General features: G+C 37.6%; 1 protein-coding gene across 1 annotated transcript in view; it reads right to left on the bottom strand.

The window, feature by feature from the left end:
* LOC126183790 (uncharacterized) overlaps positions 1-24,404 on the bottom strand; it is a 50,258-nt gene extending 25,854 nt beyond the window's left edge. The window contains exons 1-4 of the mRNA XM_049926029.1: positions 24,239-24,404; positions 21,597-21,659; positions 13,810-13,990; positions 6,645-6,789 (exon numbers count right to left, since the gene is read on the bottom strand). Of these exons, the coding sequence (XP_049781986.1) occupies positions 6,645-6,789; positions 13,810-13,990; positions 21,597-21,659; positions 24,239-24,307 (458 nt within the window). The 5' untranslated portion in view covers positions 24,308-24,404. The remainder of the gene's footprint in view (positions 1-6,644; positions 6,790-13,809; positions 13,991-21,596; positions 21,660-24,238) is intronic.
* Positions 24,405-24,736: the final 332 nt, after the last annotated feature.

The raw sequence follows: 24,736 nt of genomic DNA, 5'->3' as shown, positions 1-24,736 counted from the left end.
CCATTAAGTGACAAAAATAAATCAGTATGTTGAGATAGGGATTTCTCGACTACAGTTCAAGTGGCTATATACTGTGCTATATTACTTGAATGTTGTTCTCTATGGAAATGAAATATAACATTATCCATAATAGAATTTGTCAATTGAATTGATGTTTCAATGGTTATGAGTAAGTTTATGGGGTTGATAACTTCATACATTTCTATGCTAACAAAAAACATTATATTCAGAAACAAAAATTCAAATACAGAAGTAATAATTCTGAATGGAATGACACATATTATGCAGTTACTACACATCCATTCAGAATTATTACTTCTGTATTTGAATTTTTGTTTCTGAATATAATATTTTTTGTTAGCATAGAAATGTATGAAGTTATCAGGAGCATTATTCAAGTGTATTCAACCCAAACTGGACTCGAATTTAGGAGGAGTAAGCTTCAAATCGTTGTCTGTCTATTCAGATTCATGTTTTCCTGAACTACTTCTTGTAAATGCCAGAATCGTTTTCTGTAAAGTGTAAAGACTACAGCAGAGTCCTCCCCATGTCCTTCTCCAGCTGTCTCTAGTAATGACTGAGACATTAAACTATAACTAAGCAACAATCAAGCAACATGGCATAATTTTTAAGCCCATAGACTTATGTTGGGGAGGGATTAAATCCTTGTATCAAACCCTGATTCAGTTTCTTCATAGTTTTTTTAGACATGGCTTAATTTGAAATATGGCCCTTTTATAAATCAATGACGTAGACCCTCATACAACCTTCTTCAAATGAACAAGTGCTCCATTTATAGTTACGTCACTTGCAATTTAATATTCTTCTACCACCTCGTTGTCCCCTACCATGTCTAGGAGCTCTTCTTTTCTGCAATGACTACTCTCCTCATTGACAGTAAACTCAAACTATTTGGCATATTATATATGAGCAAGTATGGCTGCTGACTGCAGCAGCTTGCTTAGCAGGTCAGTGGGCATTCACTTTCTTATTTGTATGAGGGCAAGGTAAAAGGTTCTTGGCCTGCCAGTGAGAGATTTTTTAAAATAAAAAATCATGCACTTATTGTTTTGTCCCCTTGTTCAAGATTTCCACAATGTGTTGATTACATCCCTGAAGTGTGATTTTTTAAGTTCTCAATAAACCCATTTATGTCTACTCTAACTTCTTCCTGTCACTCAAAATATTTTCCCATGCCAATTTCTTTTTAGGTCTGTGAGTACTATAAGCACACCAGAAGATGTTACACCAGTTTTTAAGCAAGTCAGCTACCTCCAACATTACATCCTGAACTACCAGAATTGGCCCACCTACCACACTAGCAATGAGAGGGCTGATGTTTGTCACTTGGAGTTTGCTACTAATGTTGCACTTGCATGTGAGGCATTTTGTTTTGCTCTTGTTTTATCCCTCATACCTCTAACAATGGACATCTCATGGCACAATCATAGTTGGTAGACATCAGAAGATGCCAAATGTTGTCAACATGGTGGATGTTCCAACCACTTCATACTCAGATCCCTATCATTTCCCCATTGCCAACAACTTTCAGGTCATTTGCAATGTCATGATTTTTTCTGGAACATTTCAGACTTCTTCACATATATTTTGTAATGCAATTGGTCCAGAAGATGTTTTAAGTATTAGCCAGTCATTGTTTTACTCTTTGAAAGGTAATCATGGTCAACCCTTTGCACCAGAGAAATTTACTTCACCTATTTTGGTGCAAGGCAACGTCATTATGCCACTGATTTGCTTACTGTTTTGTTTCTCACTTAATATGGTAGATCAAGCTTTCATCTACAGTAACAAGTCAGGGCATAATATCACTGAAAAATTCATTTTCATATTTGCTTTTGGTCTGTATTCTGCAAATGTGACACACTTACTGCACAAAACCTTTTCATTATAAATACCTTTTGTGCGCAGTCTATTTATACACTGTCCCTAATTTAGAAAAGTTTCTGTTGTTGCTAGAATTCAAAACAAAGTATTTAATTATGACATATTTTTCAGTTTATTCACTTTAATGAAACACACAATGCATGGACATTTTAAATTGTTGTATGAGTAAAACTATTTTCTAGATTAAGTTGACACTTGAGTTGTATTACTATGCAATTTTTACCATCATATTTTCATTGTAATCATAATTACTTCTCCTGACCAGCAAGCTGGGTGTGATTCTATGTGAGTCTCTTCAACATTGTCCAGTCACGTTATTGTGACCATCTGTCAAAAGCCTGAATAACAACCTTTTGCAATGCAGACCACTGCAAACATACACAAAAAGAGTCACTGAGACTCTCAAAGGCACAAACAGGGATGTGGAGCCATGCCACTCCAGTACCATGGATGGCCACCTGTGCTTGGTTTCTCAGCTGAGAATCCATGGTGCAAACAGCCCAGTCAAGGTGGTCCCACAGATTCTCAGTTGGGTTTAAATCTGGGGAGTTTGGTGTTGTGCCCAGGGGAGTTTAGTAAACTCATCCTGGTGTTCTTCAAACCACACATGTACACTGTGAGCTGTGTGAAATGTTACAATGTCCTGTTCATAGATGCGAGTGTGCTGAGGAAAAACAAACTGCATGTAGGGGTGGACACGGTCTCCAAGGGTAGATGCATACTCGTGTTGATCCACTGTGCCTTTCAGGATGATGCCATCACTGAGGCAATGCCGTGAAAATAATTACCAGGCTATAATGTTCCTTCCTAGTTGGAGAGTATTGGCTTCAGACATTTCACACCGTAGACACCAACAACCATATGTCCAATGGAGCATAAAACATGATTCATCTGAAAAGGCCACCTGTTGCCACTCAGTGGATGTCCAATTACAGTACTGGCATGCAAATTCCAGCCTTTGTCACTGATGGACAGCAGTCAGCATGGGTGTGTGAATCAGGTGCCTGCTGCTAGTCCCATTCACATTAGCTGAATGGTTGTTCAGCAGACACAATTGGTAGCCCCTTGGTTCATCTGGGTAGTCAGTTGCGCAACAGTTGCATGTGTATTTACCCATACACATTTCCACAGCCTTTGTTCACCCTTGTCATCTATGCCCCATGGTACATCACAGTTGCCTCATTACCAGTTTTTGATAGCACTAGTTTGCCATGCATGGTATATTTTAACCATGGCTGCATGCGAACAGTGTACAAACTTAGCCATTTTGGAAATTCTCCCACCCTTCATCCAAAAGCCAATGATAATGCCCTTTTTGACATCAGGTAAATTGCTACGTTTCCACATTATGACAATGACTGCACTGTTTTTCACATTCCTCTGGCACACATTTTATACCCTCCACAGTTAGTGCTACCACCTGCCATCTGTGAGTAGTTATTGCATGATGATGTTGAACATAGACAGTGGTCACATTAATGTGAGTATATGTTGTATTATGCTTTGTTAATACACAATTTATGTTCTTGTTCATACACTGATGCCAATTTATATATATAATTTTGAGGGCCTTGAAGATCTGATTCTCCCTGTAATCACCATAATGTCTTTCTCTTTTTGTCTTTTCAGATGCATTTTGATAAAAGCATACTCAAGGAGATGTACATAGAACCACTATTGTCATATGAACATACCACTACAGTCATTCTACTTCAAGGATTTACAGTAGTCTTTTTATGGTCCTAGTTGTTATTGGATATCTTCAAAGTTTATATTATCATTGTTTGTCCTTTGTATATGAGAAAGTGGAAGTGCTATTGTTGCCTTGAGATTACTCTTTGGTGGCCTACTAATTTTTGATTATATCCAAACATCACTGTAGGTAGAAAATATGCTCTGCATAAGCAATACTGCAATATGTAACATGCTAGATGGGGAATTATGGAAAAATTTGTACTTTGTTTCCATTCTTTTAGTGTATGGTATATCTAAAACTATAATGCTACCTAAGTTCTGAAATTTCTCCCTCTTCTCTCTCTCTGTCTCTTTCTCTCTTTCTCTCTCTCTGTTCATTCTCAATTTCAGAACAGACTGTTGGTAAATTTTGGCTAAGCTCTAAACACATTGTATTGGTTTTTCTGATTTTGAGACCCATCCCAATAAGTTCTTCATGTCATAGATTTAATTTAGCTAGCTCTTCAGCTTCTGTCACACCCTATACCACTATATCACAGATAAAGTGTGTTCTGTCAGCACATGTGAAGTAAAGACCACATCATGATTAGTTTTGTGACTTGATAACTCAATATTTCACAATGAAGAGTATTCCCAAGCATCAACAGCAGTACTGGACATGCCAGATTTTGTAAATATTGTGTGAATCACGAACCAATGCAATAAAAGATGGTTTTCTACATTAGGAGCTGAACTGAGCAGATACCTCATTGGAATACATCAGTCTGAATATAAAGGGTTTATTTGATGGTTTTTCTATCAGAACTTGTGTTGTATGACAACAAAGCATTTCAAAACACAGTCACATAAAGACTTATTGAACACATTTTTAGTATGACATTTTATAATACAGCATTAAAAAATTTACACATCAGTGGTTGAAAGTGTTACAGAATCACTACATTCAAAAATATGGATGGAAATATGACCTCCCACAGTGTTTTACTCCCTCAGTTGGTGCATGTATCGCGACTGTAGAAGTTAAAATTTTGTTTGAGTTAAACTTGGGAAGTTTGGAGTGAAACAAGTGAGAAGCACAAACTTTGAGTAATTCAAAGGGATGTGCACAAAAAACATCTTGGTAGTATACTGTCTTCAAATACAGCGAGTTGAGTTCTATTTTCCAGTGGCTATTAACTTCTCATAGATGTTCAGATCTCTCGTGAAAGCAGTTTTTTCTAGAAGGAGATGGAGTGTTTTTAAAGCTCTCATTTTCAATATGTTAAGCAGTCTTGAATCTGTTGATGTATACACAATGTCCTTTGGAATTTTCTCTGTGCATCTTCAGCAATCATTATTAAAAGTAATGCAGCTTCATATGTATTGATTTACAGAAGTCCAATCTGAGTAGTTGGAATTCTGGGTATAACTGACAATTTAGCTGGTGTTGCAGCTCACACTGATGAACATCCACCAAGTGATGATATTTGAGCACTCACAAATGTTATTGGAAATCATGTGAATAATATCTGCTATCATGTATTGTGTGAAGATAGCTAAAGGGATTAGGTATTGGAGGTGTGTGTTGTTGTTTTTTTTTTTTTTGTTTTTTTTTATAGCTTTTAATACTTCATCCATTATGGAGTGATGGTAAACAACTTATAAGTTAGACCTGAGACTGTGTTTCAGATGTATCTGATCTTCTGTTCTTTAACTATTATCATAGTAAAATTGTTTCCCTCTTCAAATTATTCCAATATGTGCTTACATGATACTTTCACAATGTTCAGAATGATAGTTACAAGTAATTTATTTGTCTCCCAGTTCTTCTCATGATACACTGTTTTCAGAAAAACATGTTCAACAATTTACCAACTAGGACTAATGTTGTGTTATTCCACCTTCAGTGCAGATTCAGTAGATTTTCTTAACCTGGCCACATGAATTGACTCATATACTTTAGAGGAAGTGAAATCAAATTAAACAACTCTGTCAGTGCATTTTTTTCCTATAACCCTTTTTGAAGAGAGGGATGATGATGCATTACTTTTAGTCTCTAATTGTTATATTTACTTTCCAAACCTTGTTGAGTATTCTGTACTACAACTCCTGACCAGTCTCGTCAAGTGCTTTGATTGTTTCTACAGTGATATTATCTGATCCACTACCTTATTGTTTTACACTTTATATACTGCTGTCTTCACTTGTAATCGGGACAAACAATTTGTATTTACATTGCCAAAATAATGCACTCCAACAATCAAAGAAGTATTGCTCTCCCCAATTCCTATCCCTTGTCTAAGCTATGGGAAAAGGTCATTATAAAAATAACAGAGGATCAGCTGAAAATTAATGGATGATGATGGCCTGCTGGAATGATTTTAGCCATAACTGATCAGGAGAGGATCAAAATGTACTTATAAGTTGAAAGACGAGCCCCAGAGTTACAAACATAATGAAAATACATCTTCAGTGATATTGATTACAACTTTGGGACAGGCCAGCATCCTGCAGTGACTGGTCATATTTTCAGCAAATAACATTAAGATTTTTTTAGATGGTCGGATATGCATGGCCATAGCACAAGATGTAGACCAAATGTCTTAGTAGGTTTATACCACTCCCAAAAATTCAGAAATGACCTATTCAACTCAGGAAACTTCGTAAAAGCTCTGTGTCTCATATAAGATAGGAAATTAATGCATGAAACCATTAGAGTAGAATACATAATTTCTTCTATAAACTAAATAAATTATTTTTCAGAAATTAACTTACACCATTTATAACCATTATTAAAAGAAATTCCCACAGTTTAGTAAATAACTGAAGCATGATGTGATTAATTTCAATTCCAAATAAATTTAATGTATTTAAATAATTTGTTTGTTGCTACAAAAATTCAAAAGCAGTAATTTAATTTTTTGGTAAAGACCTACAACTCAATTACTTTTACGTAACATTGCAGCCCAAATTATTTTCAGTAGGATTTATTGGATATTGTGTGAGTGTGTGAGGGGTGGGGGGAGGGGGAATGAGAAAATTGTGTATGTGCAGGTTATATTTACCTGAGAAGCTGATAGACCAGCATACAAGAAAAAATACATATTAGAATTCCAATAACAGATAATCCAAATAAAGCTCGTAAGCATGAGTAGAGTGCTCCATGGATGACATCACAGTCTGGTGTTGAGTTGAAAACATACCGTAAACCTGCATGAAAGGAAAAATTTATTTCTAATTAGTTTTTTCAATAAAAGAACTACTCAAACATTTATAACACTCACCAACATTGCTTAGTTCTTAGGAAATTTAATTTTAATTTTTTAATGAATTAAAAAATGCCAAAAATCATTCAAAAAGCTCATATAGGCTCATTAAGAAATTGTTGTTTCCCACATTAAAGCAGTTTTGTTAGCAGGATATATATAGAGGCAAAATGCTTAGCTGCCAAGAAGTATCAGAGACACTATGGTTGAAAATCAGAGGTTTCCAAGTGAAGAAATGGTTAGAGGAAACAAGATCAAGCCCTAAATCAGTAGAAACATTACCTAGGACTCTGGACACAGTGAGATAAACCTGTGGGTGATTTTCGTAATGAAATCCTGGTTATTCTTGTTTAATTTAATAATTTCTTCTTTTTTGCGCTATCCTATGAAGGATCCTCTGGTTCCAAAAGCTATTTGATGCCTATCTGTGCTGCTGCTTGGAGGTTAAAAAATTTTCTATGTAAATCAAATTGTAGTTTAATTTTTGTGAACATTTTCCATATAGATATTAATAAATATGACATTATTCTTCACACAGTGTCAGTCACTGCACAAACGAACCAGTAGTGTTTTTCTTTAATCATTTTTAAGACATATTTCTTAGTTGAATTATTAATTTTGCTAGAGGGAGTAAACATATCAACTGTACATCAATATCCAGCTATTTAGTGATACTGTTTGCAATGTAGAGCATGATGAGAGGAGGAGTGAGGGGGACAGAACAGAAAAAAAGTGTTTGCTTCCTGATAGTGAGCCTTTGCATTGAAAAAATGTACAAATTAGATTGTAAAAAGTTTGGCATCTGAGTTTTCATTTTGTATTGTCATTTATTATATAAACTTGAGATGATAATTCTATTTTGTTGTTACACAGTGCCATTTAAAATTCTGATATATATAAATATAGACACACATGGAATGTTATAGTATGTTAAGAATGGTACTATCTACAGGGTGGTTATAATTAAAGTGCAGCTACTCTTGGGGGTCCAGTGCAGGATTTAATTATCATTTGGCAATAAAACTTGGTAGATATGTTAATACATAAATGTGGAGTAACTTACACTGGAAAAAAATTAGTTCCAGTTTTGCTCATCAGGTGCAAATCTGCTGCTATGCACAGTTTGTTTGATGGTATGACATCCATGCTGTCATTTGACAAGCCTTAACATGAGTGGAAAGTATGGCCGTTGAGAAATCAAGAAGAGAGACTGTGCACTGCTAGTGAATTTTTTTTATGTGAAAAGCAGCAATTTAAGTGTTGCAGTGAGAGAGTATAACTGACTGAAAGGCCTGACGAGAGGCCCAATATCATTAAATGAATTAAGATGATAATGAAATTAAAATCCACAAACAAGCTTGGTGTGGCACCTAGAGAAGGAAGGCTGTAATTGACCACACAGCACATGCCCTGATTAGCGCTAGTGCTCATGCAGTGTCACAAAAACTGTCCAACCCACGGCCAATAGCATGAAAAGTTTTGTGGTCTATTTTACACAGGTACCTGTACAAGATCCAGATGGTGCACCAACTGAAATCCTATGATCTACACAAAGTTCTGAATTTGCTCTTCAGTTTCTGGCATGGATCAAAGTTGATGATGTGGGTGGTCAGGAAATATTGTATGGAGTAATGAGACACATTTTAGACTCCAGGGCGCAGTGAATACACTGAACTGTCAATTTAGGGGCACTGTTAAACTTTGTGTTGTGCATGAAGAGCCACTGCATTCAGCGTATGTGACTGTGTGGTGTGTATTCACAAGCACCTTTATTCTTGGCTAATTTTTCTTTGAAGACAATCTGCCTCTCAGATGCACCATGACTTCTGGTGATTATTGAGACCTCCTTGTACAGCAGTTGATTACTGCTTTGGAAGAGCATAGTTGTGTTGAAAGCACTGTTTTCATGCAAGATGGGGCAACACCTCATGTTGCATGCCTGGGGAGAGATCTGTTTAATGCAACCTACCATGAACATGTTAGCTCCAGAGGTTTTCCACATGCATGGTCGGCAAGATCACCTGATCTAAATCTGTGTGACTTTTGGTGCTGGAAATATCTAAAAGAATGGCTTTACCAGGGATACATTTGGCCTCTCCCTGTTCCGTAGGCCAGTATAAAGGAACTCATTACTCAGATTCTACTGAATCTGCTGTGAGAAACTGTTGATTGCATAGTCATCGTAACTGCCGTCTGCTTCACGTCTGCTGTGCAGCGAGCTACGTACAGTATTAACAGTATTAACTGTATTTTTCTTACTTGTCACTTCTTCTTCCGTGTGTTTATGCTTTTAGGAAGCTTTAATTGTCGAGTGCTAGTAATAGTGTTCCATAGATTTTGTGATAATTTTGAATACAGTCAGGGAGAGTCCCTTCAGTCAGCCATAGTGCCAGTAGTGTCAGTGTCGTCATAACTGCCGTCTGCTTCACGTCTGCTGTGCAGCGAGCTACTTTAATTTAAGTATTAACTGTATTTTTCTTACTTGTCACTTCTTCTTCCGTGTGTTTTTGCTTCTAGGAAGCTTTAATTGTTGAGTGCTAGTGATAGTGTTCGGTAGATTTCGTGTTCATTTTGAATACAGTCAGAGAGAGTCCCTTTAGTCAGCCAGTAGTGCTAGTGTTTGTTTTGAATACAGTCCAGAGACAGGTAGTGCTATTTTCATTGTTTTCTATAAGAAGTGTCTAGTAACCACAGTTTAGTCAACTATCAACTGCCTTTAGTGAATTAGCAGTCTAGTTAAAAGTTGATTAACTCTCAACAGTAAATTGATTTCTTAGGATGGATAGGATGTGTGACTGCTGTGTACGGACGCAGGAGGAGCTGGCCACTGTTTGTGAACAGCTGAACATGTTGATGGCCACAGTCAGCCATCTTCAGGCTGCTGCCTTGGAGTGTAGCGGCAGTGGGGAGTCTGGTGCATCACATGGTACACCCCAGGTGTTACATGCTTCACCCACTGTCCATGCTGTCGAGACATCTTCGCGGGTACCGGGCATGGTTGGGCCACCCTCTCCCCAACGGGAGTGGCGGCTTCAGCGGCATTAGCGGCGCACGAGGCGGAGGGTCAATGTGGAGGCTGGCCGTGTGGCATCGCACGCTCTGCCTGTGAGTGGACATGTGGCCGCTCCTTCAGCAAGGTCCAAGCAGGCACACAGGGGGAGGGGTTTATTAGTGATTTGGAGCTCCAACATTAGGCGGGTGATGGAGCCCCTTAGGGAAATAGCGGAAAGGTCGGGGAAGAAGGCCAGTGTTCACTCTGTCTGCTTGTTGGGGGGGTCTCATCTGAGATGTGGAGGAGGCCCTGCCGGCAGCGATAGAGAGCACTGGGTGCACCCGACTGCAAATTGTTGTTCATGTCGGCACCAATGACTCCTTCCGTCTAGGTCCAGAGGTCATCCGCAGTTCATACAGACGGTTGGTGGAGTTGGTGAAGGCGGAAAGCCTCACTCGCGGGGTGGAATCTGAGCTAACTATTTGTAGTATCATTCCCAGAACTGGTTGCAGTCCTCTAGTTTGGAGCTGAGTGGAAGGCTTAAGCCAGAGGCTCAGACGATTCTGCGGAGATCTGGGGTGCAAATTTCTCGACCTCCGCTATCGGGTGGAGAAATGTAAGGTCCCCCTGAATAGGTCAGGCATGCACTACACACAGGAAGTAGCTAAAAGGGTAGCGAAGTACGTGTGGAGTGCACATGTGGGTTTTTTAGGTTAGAGAATTCCCTCCCTAGGCCTGACAAGACGCCTCCTGAGACGTGGCAAGGTAGGAGTAAGGAAAATGCAACAGGGAATAACAATATTAATGTGGTAATAGCAAACTGCAGGAGCATCTATAGAAAGGTCACAGAACTGCTCTCATTAATAAACAGTCACAATGCCCACATAGTACTAGGGACAGAAAGTTGGCTGAAATCAGATGTGAACAGTAATGAAATTCTAAACTCAGATTGGAATGTATACCGCAGAGACAGGCTGGACGGTGAAGGAGGAGGTGTGTTTATAGCGATGAGAAGTGCAATAGTATCGAAGGAAATTGACGGAGATCCGAAATGTGAAATAATTTGGGTGAATGTCACGGTTAAAGCAGGCTAAGACATGGTAATTGGATGTCTCTACAGGCCCCCTGGCTCAGCAGCTGTTGTGGCTGAGTACCTGAAGGATAATTTGGAAAATATTTCGAGTAAATTTCTCCACCATGTTATAGTTCTGGGTGGAGATTTTAATTTGCCGGATATAGACTGGGAGACTCAAACGTTCATAACGGGTGGCAGGGACAAAGAATCCAGTGAATTTTTTTAAATGCTTTATCTGAAAACTACCTTGTACAGTTAAACAGAGACCTGACTCGTAGCGATAACATATTAGACCTTCTGGTGACAAACAGACCCGAACTATTTGAAACAGATAATGCAGAACAGGGAATCAGCAATCATAAAGCAGTTACTGCATTGACGATTTCAGCCGTAAATAGAAATGTTAAAAAAGGTAGGAAGATTTTTCTGTTTAGCAAAAGTGACTAAGAGCAGATTACAGAGTACCTGATGGCTCAACACAAAAGTTTTGTCTCTAGTACAGATAATGTTGAGGATCAGTGGACAAAGTTCAAAACCATCGTACAATATGCATTAGATGAGTATGTGCCAAGCCACTGTATGGTGCACAACAGAGGGTACTGTGTGCCACTACTGGTCATTTTCTTTCCTGTTCCACTTGCAGTCAGAGTGAAGGGGTTCTAGGTGCTTCAGTCTGGAGCCGCACTGCTGCTGCGGTCGCAGGTTCGAATCCTGCCTCGGGCATGGATGTGTGTGATGTCCTTAGGTTAGTTAGGTCTACGTAGTTCTAAGTTCTAGGGGACTGATGACCTCTGATGTTAAGTCCCATAGTGCTCAGAGCCATTTGAACCAGAGTGAAGGAAAAACAACTGTTTATATGCCTCCGTATGAGCCTTAATTTTTCATATCTTAACTTCATTGTCCTTATGTGCAAAGTATGTTGGCGGCAGTTGAATCATTTGGCAGTCAACTTCAAATGCCAGTTCTCTAAATTTTCTCTATAGCTTTCCTCAAGTGCAGTCTACTTTACAGATAAACCCTACTTTCCTAAAATTCTCCCAATAAACTGAAGCTGATCATTTACCTTCCCCACCACATTTCTCACATGCTTGTTCAATTTCATATTGCTTTGCAATGTTACACTCATATATTTAAACGAGGTGACCGGGTCAAGCAGGACATTGCTAATGCTTTAGCTGAATATCAAGTGTTTGTTGTTCCTACTCCTCCTCATTAACTTAGTTTTTCTACAATCAGAGATACCTGGCATTCATCACACCAACTAGAAATATTGTCTAAGTTGTCTTGTATCCTCTTACAGTCACTCAACTTCAACACCTTACCATACACCACAGCATCATCAGCAAACAACCACAGATAGCTGCCCACCCCATCTGCTAAATCATTTACGTATATAGAGAAGAACAGCGGTCCTATGACACTTCCCTGAGGCACTCCTGACAATATCCTTCTATCTGGTGAACACTCACCATTGAGGACAATATACTGGGTTCTATTGCTTAAGAAGTCTTCAAGCCACTCATTATTCATACCTTCATTAACAGCCTGCAATAGGCCACCATGTCAAGTGCCTTTTGGAAATCTAGAAATATGGTCTCTCCCCTTTGCCTTTCTTCCATAGTTCTCAGTATATCATGTGAGAAAAGGCCAAGCTGAGTTTTGCATGTGTGATGCTTTCTAAAGCCATGCTGATTTGTGGACATGATCTTCTCAGCCTCAGGAAAATTTATTATATTTGAACCCAGAATATGTTCAAGGATTGTTGGAATAGTTTCCTCCCTCTGTCAGAAGGGCTGTTGCTGCAATGTTGAGAGGGCAAAGCAGGTCAATGATATCCATCATCCACTGCATGATCATCAAGCTGCAGTCTGTCGATTGAAAACTAGAAAGAGCTTCATCACTTGGACACAGCCACTCTAGCGAACACCTGAGTCTAGCTGTATCACCAGTTGAAAGAGCAATCTGCCACTGGATAACCCTGCAAAGGAAGAGCTGGCCCCAGGAAATGATCTGTTTGGAAATCACACAGTCATCTTAAGGTGGATGTTCCCCAATGACAGACGAAAATGTGAAAATGGGGCATCCTTCCAGGTGGTGGAGACATGCCCTGCAAGAGCAGAACAACACAAGATCTGGATCACTTGCTCATATGCCCTCTACTGGAAGAACCTTGCACAATGCAAGACTTGATCAAGGCAAATATCAAGGCCATCAGAATTACTGTGTTCTGGAAATGCCAACTGGACACAGAAATAAATGAATGAGCAATCCCAAAATTTCCTATATAATACTTATATTAGCACTTATAAATGCAATACCATTTAAGATATTTATTCATTTTATAAGATTACATTTACAAATACTTTGACAAGGTAGCAAAAGTGAACTGTAGGAAATGCTGTAATTTTGGTTAGAAAATAAATCACTTGTTTCTCAAGCATTTCATTTCTGTGGTAAGAGAGATGAAAATTTCGGTGCCAGTGTACTTAATACTTCTTTCAGATTCATAGTACATGTCATTCTTGTATGTGGTGAATATTTCTGGATACAGAAAAAAGCACATGAGAGAAAACAAGCAATGGTATGCATCCACAACTGCTGAAATAATTTGTGACAAGATATTCTTGGACTCAGTCTAACAATGATTCTACTCGTTCTTTTCTGGATGATGCAGATTTTTTTGAACAAGAGAAGAGTCCTCCCCCCCCCCCCCCCCCCCCCCCCAAAAAAAAAAAAGTTGCACATAATGGACAATGTGTATACAAATAAACCTTAAGAATTGATTATATAGCTTCTTAAGCTCAAAAACCATTTAAAAATTTTTATTTAATTTTAATAAAATGTTACTCAATCAAATACAAAAAATTTAAAATATTGGATAAACTCAAGGAACCCACCTTCCTCCATTTTGTCTGATGACTGTAGCAAAGCAGAATAGCATGTGCAGGTCTGTGTCTTTTGTGTGTACATACATTCACGTAGAGTTTGGAGCCTACTCATATGTATAACTGTTGTGCTAATGGTCACCACAATACACAGCACACCGCCAACTAAACAACATATCCCACACAGCTTGATCTAAAACAAAACAACAGTTTGTAAATTACAGGTTGTATTTCATTATAAGAAAGGATACAACAGGTAGGAGAGGGCTGTTAGGGGACTCCTAAGGGTATAACAAAATGTATTACATTTTTTAACTCTCATATACCTTTCAGCAACAACTCTTTCAGCATACTGCCTTCCATTTGTAAATGAAGTAATTCAAGATGTGCAATAACACACACTTAATAACAGCCACAGGTAAAAGTATTTGTAAGTAACAGTGACAAAAAAAACTAAGTATTTATGTGTAGATTTTATCTATTATCATCATTTCAAATGTTTGTGGATCTCAAGTTTGAAGAGTTCAGTGATAGGGTTGTTGTCATCAGATTTGACAGCAAGACAGTGCCAACAGTGGTAGCTCCAGTGTACAGAGCAATGTCACAAGCCACAGATGAAGAGAGAGAGAGAGAGAGAGAGAGAGAGAGAGAGAGAGAGAGAGAGAGAGAGAGAGAGAAAGTATATGACGATTTTGAATGGATAATTCATTAAGTAAAGGAAGATGAAAATCTGATAGTCCATGGAGATTGGAAAGCAGTTGCAAGGGAAGAAATAGAAGAAAGGGTTATGGGAGAATATGGGCTTGGCACTAGGAATGAGAGAGGATAAAACCAATTGAGTACTGCAATAAATTTCAGTTCATAATAATGAATATTGTGTTCAAAAATCACAAGAGGAAGAGGTATACATGGAAAAGATTCAGAGACATGGGAAGGTTCCAGCTGGACTATGTCATGGTCAGACAGAAATTCCAAAATTAGATGTTTGACTGTAAGGCATCACTGGGGGACAAGCCTACTCAAGTTGGTGTGTAGAATCTATGAAACTGGCAACATACCATTAGGTTTTCAGAAAAAATATCATTCACAAAGTGCCAAAGATATCAAGTGCAGATAAGTGCAAGAACTATCACACCATCAACTAACAGCTGATTTTTACAAGCTGCTGACGACATTATGCAGAAGAATGGAAAAGAAAATCAAGGATTCATTATATGATGATCAGTTTGGCTTTAAGAAAGGTAAAGGAACCACAGAAGCCTTCTGACAGAGCAGTTGATAATGGAAGCAAGACTAAAGGAAAATCAAGGCATGCTTATAGGGTCATCAATCTAGAAAATGGTGCAATATATTTACAATTCTGAGAAAAACAGGAGTAAGCTTTAGGGAAAGGTGGGTAACACACAGTATGTACAAGAACCAAGAGGGAACATTAAGACTGGAAGAAAATGGTGCAATATATTTACAATTCTGAGAAAAACAGGAGCAAGCTTTAGGGAAAGGTGGGTAATACACAGTATGTACAAGAACCAAGAGGGAAAATTAAGACTGGAAGACCAAGAATGAAGTGCTTGGATTAAAAATGGTGTAAGACAGATATGCAGGTATTAATCTATACAATGAAGAAGCAGTTATAGAAATAAAAGAAAAGTTCAAGAGTTGGTTAAAATTAAGGATAAAATGTATCAGTGATAAGATTCCCTGATGATATTTCTAGCCTCAGTAAAAATGAAGAAAGATTACTGGATCTGTTGAACTGAATGAACAGTTTAATGAGTACAGAATATGGATTAAGAGTAAACCAGGAAAAGACAAAGGTAATGAGATGTAGCAGGAATGAGAATAGCATGAAACTTAACATCAAAATTGATGATCATGAAGTAGATGAAGTTAAGGAATTCTGCTATCTTGGAACCAAAATTAACCAACACAGACAAAACAAGGAAGACATAGGAAGCAGATTAGTACAGGCAAAGAGAGCATACCTGGCCAAGAGAAATCTACTGGTATCAAATATTGAGGAAGAAATTTCTGAGGATGTACATTTGGAGCACAGAATTGTATGGTAGAGAACTATGGGCAATGGGAAAACCAGAACAGGAGAAAATCAAAGGATTTGAGATGTGGTGCTAGAGTGGAATGTTGAGAATTCGGTGGACTGATAAAATAAAAAATGAGGAGGTTCTCCACAGAATCAATGAAGGAAGGAACATATGGAAAACATTGACAAGAATAAGGGACACATTAGCAGGACATGTATTACAACATCAGGAAATAACCTTCATGGTACTAGAGGGAGCTGTAGAGGGTAAAAACTGTAGGGGAAGACAGAGATTTGAATACAGCCAACAAATAATTGAGGACATAGGGTGCAAGTGTTAGCCTGATATCAAGAGATTAGTGAAGGATTGGAATCCCTCACAGGCTGCATCAAACCAGTCAGAAGACTAATGATGCCAAAAAAATTTCAAAATTGGGTGTGAAGTCATGTACTTAATCTGTGCCCATTATACTGCACTTTTGTATGAATTTCTTACAACTTTCTTTCAGGCCATTTATTATTTCATCATTTGCTTTTAGTACTGTGCTGTTGTGTTTATGATATTGCTTTTCCTACAGTCTTTATACATTATTTCCCAGGTTGTTTTACAGACACTACCGGCAGAACTTATGTAACAAGCATATGGTAAATATAATTTTATAACAATCTAGGATAACACCAGGATCAGTGTCTGTCTTACATTGAATGATGTGAGCTTTGATGTAGGCCATCATTTTCTAGTTTACTATTTGCAGACTTTACAAAGCTCAGTTCAACATAAACTGTTATGAAGAGACAGACCATTAGGTTGTGGTTTTGCCTCCTAATAGTTATAATAGTGAATTTTTGGTGTGGATAATTCAGTTTCCAAAGGCTATATGAGATTACTTTCTTAGTTGCAGCAAGTTATTGACATAGAAAATTTGTAAAAATGTTTTTTATTCATGTTGCTTAATAATATTTGATCACAAACAATTTCCATGTAAAATAGTATTACTGTTGGAAACTCTTTATAGTGAAATAACTGTGAATCATTCCATAAAGCATGTTCATTAGTAATTAGGAATACAGCAGTCATGTGGTCTGTCAATGAAATTGCTGTGTTTCCTTTGGATTTATGACATGTGAGCACTATTGTTACAGGTTCTTGCATTTTTGTTGCATGTGACAGCAGCCACAGATCTAGTATATTTCAGAACAGGGCAAAAACTTGATAGTGGTACCTCCCCCCCTCCCCCCTTTCCCCTCGAGTGTTTGAGATAGGACATCAAAATTTAACAAAAATTTGATTTTTCAAAATCATGTTCACTTTGTAGCCCACTTCTTCCTGAAGAGTTTGATATATAAAACATATATGTTCGAGAAAATGGAAGATGTTATTTAGTCTTAAGTGTGCCAAAGTGCAGTGTCATGCCTCTTCACACAACATTCTTCTATCTCACATCACTGTATTTCACTCTGTGGAATTCAAGCATGTATATTTTGTAATGGAAGCCATGAAACCTATATTCAGGACAGTGGAAATTAAAATGTCCTATGGTGCCTCTCCTGCTCCCATTGACTGGTCTGACATTCTAACCCCCTTAAAAAAAAACTCATAATTAATACTGGGTGGGATTATTTGTAACCAGGAGAGTAAGAAATCTTCAGAAACTTTGCTTTCTTTATTGGCTGTTAGCTAACAACTTTCTGTTTTGAGTGCCATAAAATTTAGTATATGAGTGTTGCCCACAATGTAATGAACGGATTTTTTTCTTCAACAATTCTTTATTGAATGTAATGAGAACTACATATATGAAAGAATGATGTTTTATCTACACACTCTATTTTTCCACGTAATCTCCTTCCCATTCTATAGCCTTTCTCAAGCGCAAAACAAGGGCATCTATGCCTTGTCGGTACCAATCCTTGTCCTGGTGGTGGAGCCCGTGCTTCACTGTGTGAATCACCTCCTCATCATCCTCAAAATGTCTTCCACAAATGGCATCCTTTAATGGCCAAAGCAAGTGGAAGTCCAAGGGCTTGCAGCAACATGTCAGGTGTGATGGACGTAGATGGTCTCCCCAACCATTGCAAATTGTGGGGCTCTGACAAACTGCCTTCTGATGATCTCAACCTCATGCCCAGTGACTAACTGTACTTCTGTCAACAGCAGATTCTCCATAGATTTTGCACAAGTGTTTGTGAATATTACCCACAGTTTCTTTCTCTGCAGTGAGAACTTCAATGATGGCACATTGCTTGTAACATACATCACCTACAGATGCCATTTTGAAACTGTAGCAGCTACACTATTTGTCAGTAGTGATGAAAGCTTGGTCCACTCATTCAGGAGACTTTAAATAAGACGTACCTAATGTTTTGCATTTCTAGCATCGTTTTTGGGTGAGAAAAAAAAAAAATGCCGTGTATTACTTCCTGGCAACCCTCATAGGAAAGATTAAACCAGCAAAGACAAGAGACAGGTAAGGCAGTAGACATTTTTTGAATCCTTATGTCCCAGCATTTTCTCTCTCTGTAATCTTGCTACAGCTTTATACAGCATGCTTTCCTTTCTGTGAAAGAACCTATTATCTCATCAACATTTGTCAAACACTTTTCTACATGAAAAATCAAAATGTCATTGTCTAATACTGAAAAAGCTGTTAATACAAATAGTACCCAAGACAGGTGTGGTTTCTCAATTTGATTATGTCTATTTTCTCAGTGTTGCTAGATAAAATGAAGTAGGCCTTTCTAATATTGCAGCAATTGTAACACATGCCAAATAAGCGAAACTGTTTCAGAACAAATGGTCATTTTTATCTACTGTATTTACATAAATAACATGATAGAATATAATTCATGAAGTACGAATATCAAATGCTTAACAGACCTACTACAAGCAAAACGTTTTATGTTAGGAAACAGTTTCAGATTTCATTCATATGCTCCAGTTTATCAAGCATGAGATCAAAAAGTAGTATTACAAAATTTTATATAAATTTGGAATTGTCATAATTCTTCCATACAATTTGTGTGATTCTGTAATATTCCTGCCATTGTCAAAACTTATTCTCTGGTTAGCTTCACTAACCCTGCCAGAGTCATCAGTTTAGTTATCCTGCATTTATTCTCCATTTTTTTATTTTTTTACTTTTTTAATATGTGTTCATACAACACATTTCCATGCTATTCTGAGAATAGAACTTAAGTGGCTGCTAACCAGGGACTGTATAACTGGGGCCTAGTAGTGTAGCAATCTGGCAAAAATTTTCTGTCAAAATTTCATTTCATATGTAATCTTTCGTAAATCTTAAAATTTCCATTCAGTAGTCTGAATCTATGCATTTCGCTAGTAATTATAGCAATGTTGATCATTCTCATACCCAATCAAACACATAAAGAATGACACTGGCTGCCTACAAGGGCGTATCGTGGTACACGGGTGTACAGGAGCAGATGCACAGATTGGACCCTGTGTCCACTAAATATTTCAAACCTGTTCATTGGGCAGTTTTGAACAGGTGCTGCAGCATAGATCAGATGAGGTACCTACATACAGTAGCACACCTGTTTCCCAAATTTACTATGATACCAACAAATTTCTTGTTGTGGTTCAGTCACTGGTGCCGAAGTGGTGGATGATGGCCTGCCACTTGAGCATCCTCAGTGACTTGGCCAGCCTCAATCACTACTTGCATCACACTGAGACAATTATTGACTCATGTGCTGGGTCAACACGTCCACTTTAGCTGTCAGTGCATCATAGTCTACATACGATGCAGTTGTTCATGTGCTTGTGCACTGAATGGTTATCATACTGACGGGTGCCGCAGACATAGCATCTTGTACTGTATCCACTAGGTCCACCACTACATCTGGAGACATATCTAACTCAGATGCTATAATCCCCTTAATTGGAGACAGCAAACAGCTATTCCAAATAGTTCATAGCAAGCTGTCTGGATCTGTACCAGCATTGATCTTACTCTGCAGGTACTGGGATGGTTTGTGGTCCACAATGCCCTCTTGTGTTAAAACCTGATGGAGGCATTCTTCTAGTGAAGGTGATACTTTCTGATTAACTATGTCTTCAGCCAGTCATATGAATTGCTTTCAGGCAGTGTGGTAATTACATCCTGCATCTCAGTGACATACCAGTGGTTGAGTTGACTTATGACCAATGTGAACTTCACAGACTCCACAGTGATACCCAAGTAGAAGAAGCTAGCTTCAACTTGTGTGAATCAGAGGGCTGGATTGTGAGACCAGAAGGGCAGCATTCATGCTGTGTGTCTTAACACAGGGGGATTCATCACTACCAAGCATTCCACCATCTCATGAATTACCTTTGATAGTAACATATTAAATTCATGCATTATGCAGGCATATCATTTTGGGGTCATCACTTTAGCCATTGAGCTGTGATCCTGCCAATCCAACTGTAAATCTCACATAGAGTTATGATTAATTTGTAAAAATGACACCTTCATTCTGAAGTAATAATAACTTTGTTCATTGTTGAAACTGGACAAAACAGTGAAACTCGTGAGCATCATGAATGCAGATATATGTGCTAGTCAGGAATGAACAAAACTGCTCTGTTTACCATAACTAAAATGACCCAAGACAATGATAATTCTTTGTCGAAGAAAGAGTGTACACAAAACATAAAACTTCCATAGGTCTGAGAATAAACAGAACATAGGAAACATAATAGGAATTCTGCACTCCTGGAAGCTAGCGCAAAAATTGTTTTAACAGCACAAAGTTTATAAACATAAAAATCACACCACACATGCATCACACTGCACAGACACGCTGACAGCCATGATAACTACACATGATAACTACATAGTATCAAAACTATGGCCCAACTTTTTGCATGGGGTCAACTGCTGGGGGCTGATATCTTGCAGGGGCACTTTTTTCTCCACAAAAAATGAGGCCATGTTCCCTTGTCAGTAGTATCATAAAATTGGAATTTATTCTGTGTGTAGCTCACAATACAAATGAAGACAACAATGAGAGATTCCCCAGTTATTTAATTATTAGCATTTAAAGACAAATATTTTTTATTAGTACCAGTACTTCACATAGTGGCTACACTTGTTTGTGCATTCCCTATATCATCAATAAATTGCTGCTATAGCCTCTTTAGTTAACTACTCATGTATCCATGTCACTAGCATTGCAAATATAATGGGAGCTGTTCATTATTGTTAAACTGAAGCAGAAATGACATGATTTTCGTAGAATTGTCAGAATTTGAAAGGCCACATTTTTTCCACTAGGAAATTCTTGTGGTTAAAAGACTTGATGAAACAATTATAATCATACACATTAGCACAATAACAGAAAACCAGGATGGGATACAAACAATTACAAATTATGTTATGGTGCCAACTACTCATCTTTTAGTGAAACATATTAGTACTGGGAAGACCAGTACAAAAATGCTGAACAATGTAACTCAAGTTTCCAACTTTCATTCTTATACAGAATGCAGCACACTCACATATAATGCAAAATAGGTTTGGGTGAATGTGCTCATGCATACATGCATGTGCCTGCATGTGCACAGGCTCCATTTGTATGTTTGCAATCACTCACAGCTTTAGGCAGATCAATATAAATAATGTACATTTATAAGTACCTTTATGTACACTTAATAATATTCCCTAAGTAGTACTAAAGAGTTTCTAATACAAATAACTGGTGCTAAGGAGGAAAAGTTCCCTGCCATTTAAGGACTTCAGTGCAGTGTTTTGCTTACCAGGTATTCGTAACGATTCTTCCTACTTGCCAAACACATCACAATTAATCCAGTGACAATGAGCTGGAAAGAAATAAGAGAGGAAGCTTGTTTTAGTTGTATTGCATTATGCATGAAGTGATATTCCTGTTATTTTAAATGTGCTGTAACCAGTCATCTAAAATTTAATGAATTAGTGTTCTCTACAGTGAAAGAACCTACCAACAAAAATAAACATGAAGAAATTGATGTATGATTGAATCAATACACACTTTCTGTGTGTACTTTCCACTAATCATAATCAAGTGACAAAAATTGTATAAATAAATTATCACTAAATTCTCAGTTCATATGAAAAAATAGCTTCAAATAATATCCTTAGAAGAAACAGGTCTTATAATTCTCAATCTTAATTATATGTTTTGACCATGGACACTTGCAGCCACTACTAAAACATTAGGTTATCTAACAAAAAATAATTAAATCATTTGCATAAAGAAACATAACTGTAGCCAGTATTTCAGATTATAGGTTCAATCTGTGAAATGTACCAAAAAATAATAACCTAGAAGTTTCTGAGACTTAATTTCTCATCTTATATTCTGTTTTTTGTCTTTTATCATGTTATTTAATCATTTTCAAATGGAGAGATGTCCCACCTGAAGAATCTCAACTATACTGGTTATTGCAGTATAATACTTTTGGCAGCACTTCATTTTGTTATCCATAAACATTTTCCTTTAGTTGTCATCATAGTTTTTGAAAATGTATGTTAAAGCATTGAGTAATTTGCTTTTTGTTAGTGTTAAATACAAGGAAGGCATCTCATTGCAACTGAAGACTTGAAAAACAAGTTAATACTTTTTCCTGTTATATGGGAACATCCAGCTGTCAAGACATAAGTAATGCTTACTATAATATGTTTTCCAAATAAAATCCCACCAGCAGAACATATTTAAGTGTTAAGATTCTTGTGTTGCTGCAAATCAATAATTCTGTGAAATGCTATGCTTTTGTAATATGCTTCTTCTTTATTTTGTAATGTTTGTCAAAAGAACTGCTCTCAGATCTCATACTATCAAAATACAATGAGAACGAAAAGGAAAGGTCTAACTAGTTTTGGTAAATGATAAAAATCCAGGACATGTGGAATTAGTACTAAATAAAACAGGACCTCAGAATGTGGTGTGAATACATTGTGTGTTCACTAGTTACAAAAATTGTTCCTCAAAATGTGTTTTCCATGGAACTGCAGATGAACAAGGACATTTAACACTGTTGAGAAAATCAAGATTTGAATTTTTAAAAATTTTTTTGTGAACTGAAGTACCTAACATATGCTGGGGTGACAAAATTCATGGGATAGCGACATGTACATATTCAAGTGGTGACAGTATAATGTACACAAGGTATAAAAGGGCAGAGATGTCATTTGTACTCAGCTAATTCATGTGAAAAGGCTTCCCATGTCATTATGGCCATGCAACAGGAATTAGCAGACTTTGAACACAGAATGGTAATTGGACCTAGATGGATGGGATATTCCAGTTTGGTATTAATTAAGAAATTCAATTTTCTGAGATTCACAGTGTCAACAGTGTGTCAAGAATACCAAATTTCAGGCATTACCTCTGACCATGGACAACACACAGTCCAACAGCCCTCACTTAATGACCAAGAGCAGCAGCACTTTCACAGAGTTATCAGTCTAACAGACAAGCAACACTGTGTGAAAAAACCACAGAAATCAATGTGGGACATATGACAAACTTATCTGTTAGGACAATGTGACAAAATTTGCTGTTAATGGGCTATGACAGCAGAAAACTGACACGAATGCCTTTGCTAACAGCATGACATTTCCTGCACTGCCCCACCTCGGCTCATGACCATGTCATTGGACCCTTGATGACTGGAAAACTATGGCCTGGTCAGATGAGTTCCAATTTCAGTTGGTAAGAACTGATGGTACAGTTTGAGTGTGGTGCAGACCCTTGACCACAGACCCAAGTTGCCAACAAGGCACTGTGTGAGCTGGTGGTGACTCCATAATGGTTTGGGCTGTATTTACATGGAATGGACTGGGTCCTCTAGTCCAACTGAACGAGTCATTGACTGGAAATGATTATGTTTGTCTACTTGGAGACCATTCACAGTCACTCATTGACTTCACATTCTCAAACAACAGTTTCATGTCACCAGGTCACAATTGTTTGTGATTGGTTTGGGGAACATTCTGGACAATTTGAGTGAATGGTTTGACCACCCAGATCATCCAACATGAATACCATCAGACATTTATGGGACATAATCGAGAGGTCACATTGTGCACAACATTCTGCAATGGCAACACTGTTACTATTATGTATGGCTGTAGAGGTTGCATGGCATAATATATCTGCAGGGAACTTCCAACAACTTGTTGAGTCCATGACACACTGAGCTGCTGCACTACACTGGGCAAAAGGAAATCCATCATGATAATAGGAGGTATCTCATGACTTTTGTCACCTCAGTCTAAATTGTCTCTACAAACTGTGTTCATATGTTATTTTTTAGTTTAAAATTTGATTTATTAGTGAAATTCTTCCACTCATATGTTATGATCAAACTGGACCCATGTGACAGATAAAAATTTATATACACATTCAATTACATCTTACCATAGTTGCTGGTACATAAGTTGGTACAGTTTCAAAGTAATTCAGTGAAGAAGTGTATGATCGTAGCATGAAGTATACTGTGAGAAACAGTATTCCCAAGAGTACAGACAGTCCTCCACATGCTGTGCAGAGGAAAACATATTTTCGGAGCCAGCAGGAATGTGGCAGAGCTGAAACAGAGCAGAAAATATTTAGCTTTATTCATAGTTGTAAACTACAGAGATGAAGGCATTTAATTGACTATTTCAAATATGAATGTAATGAAATTGTTTCTCAGTTTATCAATTTTCTCAGCTGACAATTTAAAAACAAATTTTATAATACATGGACATACAGGGTGTTTCAAAAATGACCAGTATATTTGAAACAGCAATAAAAACTAAACGAGCAGCGATAGAAATACACCGTTTGTTGCAATATGCTTGGGACAACAGTACATTTTCAGGCGGACAAACTTTCGAAATTACAGTAGTTACAATTTTCAACAACAGATGGCGC

Source organism: Schistocerca cancellata, chromosome 4, assembly GCF_023864275.1.
Source record: "Schistocerca cancellata isolate TAMUIC-IGC-003103 chromosome 4, iqSchCanc2.1, whole genome shotgun sequence".
Classification (NCBI taxonomy): Eukaryota; Metazoa; Arthropoda; class Insecta; order Orthoptera; family Acrididae; genus Schistocerca; species Schistocerca cancellata.
The sequence above is the reverse complement of the archived record's forward strand: the minus strand, read 5'-3'. Positions and strand labels throughout refer to the sequence as shown.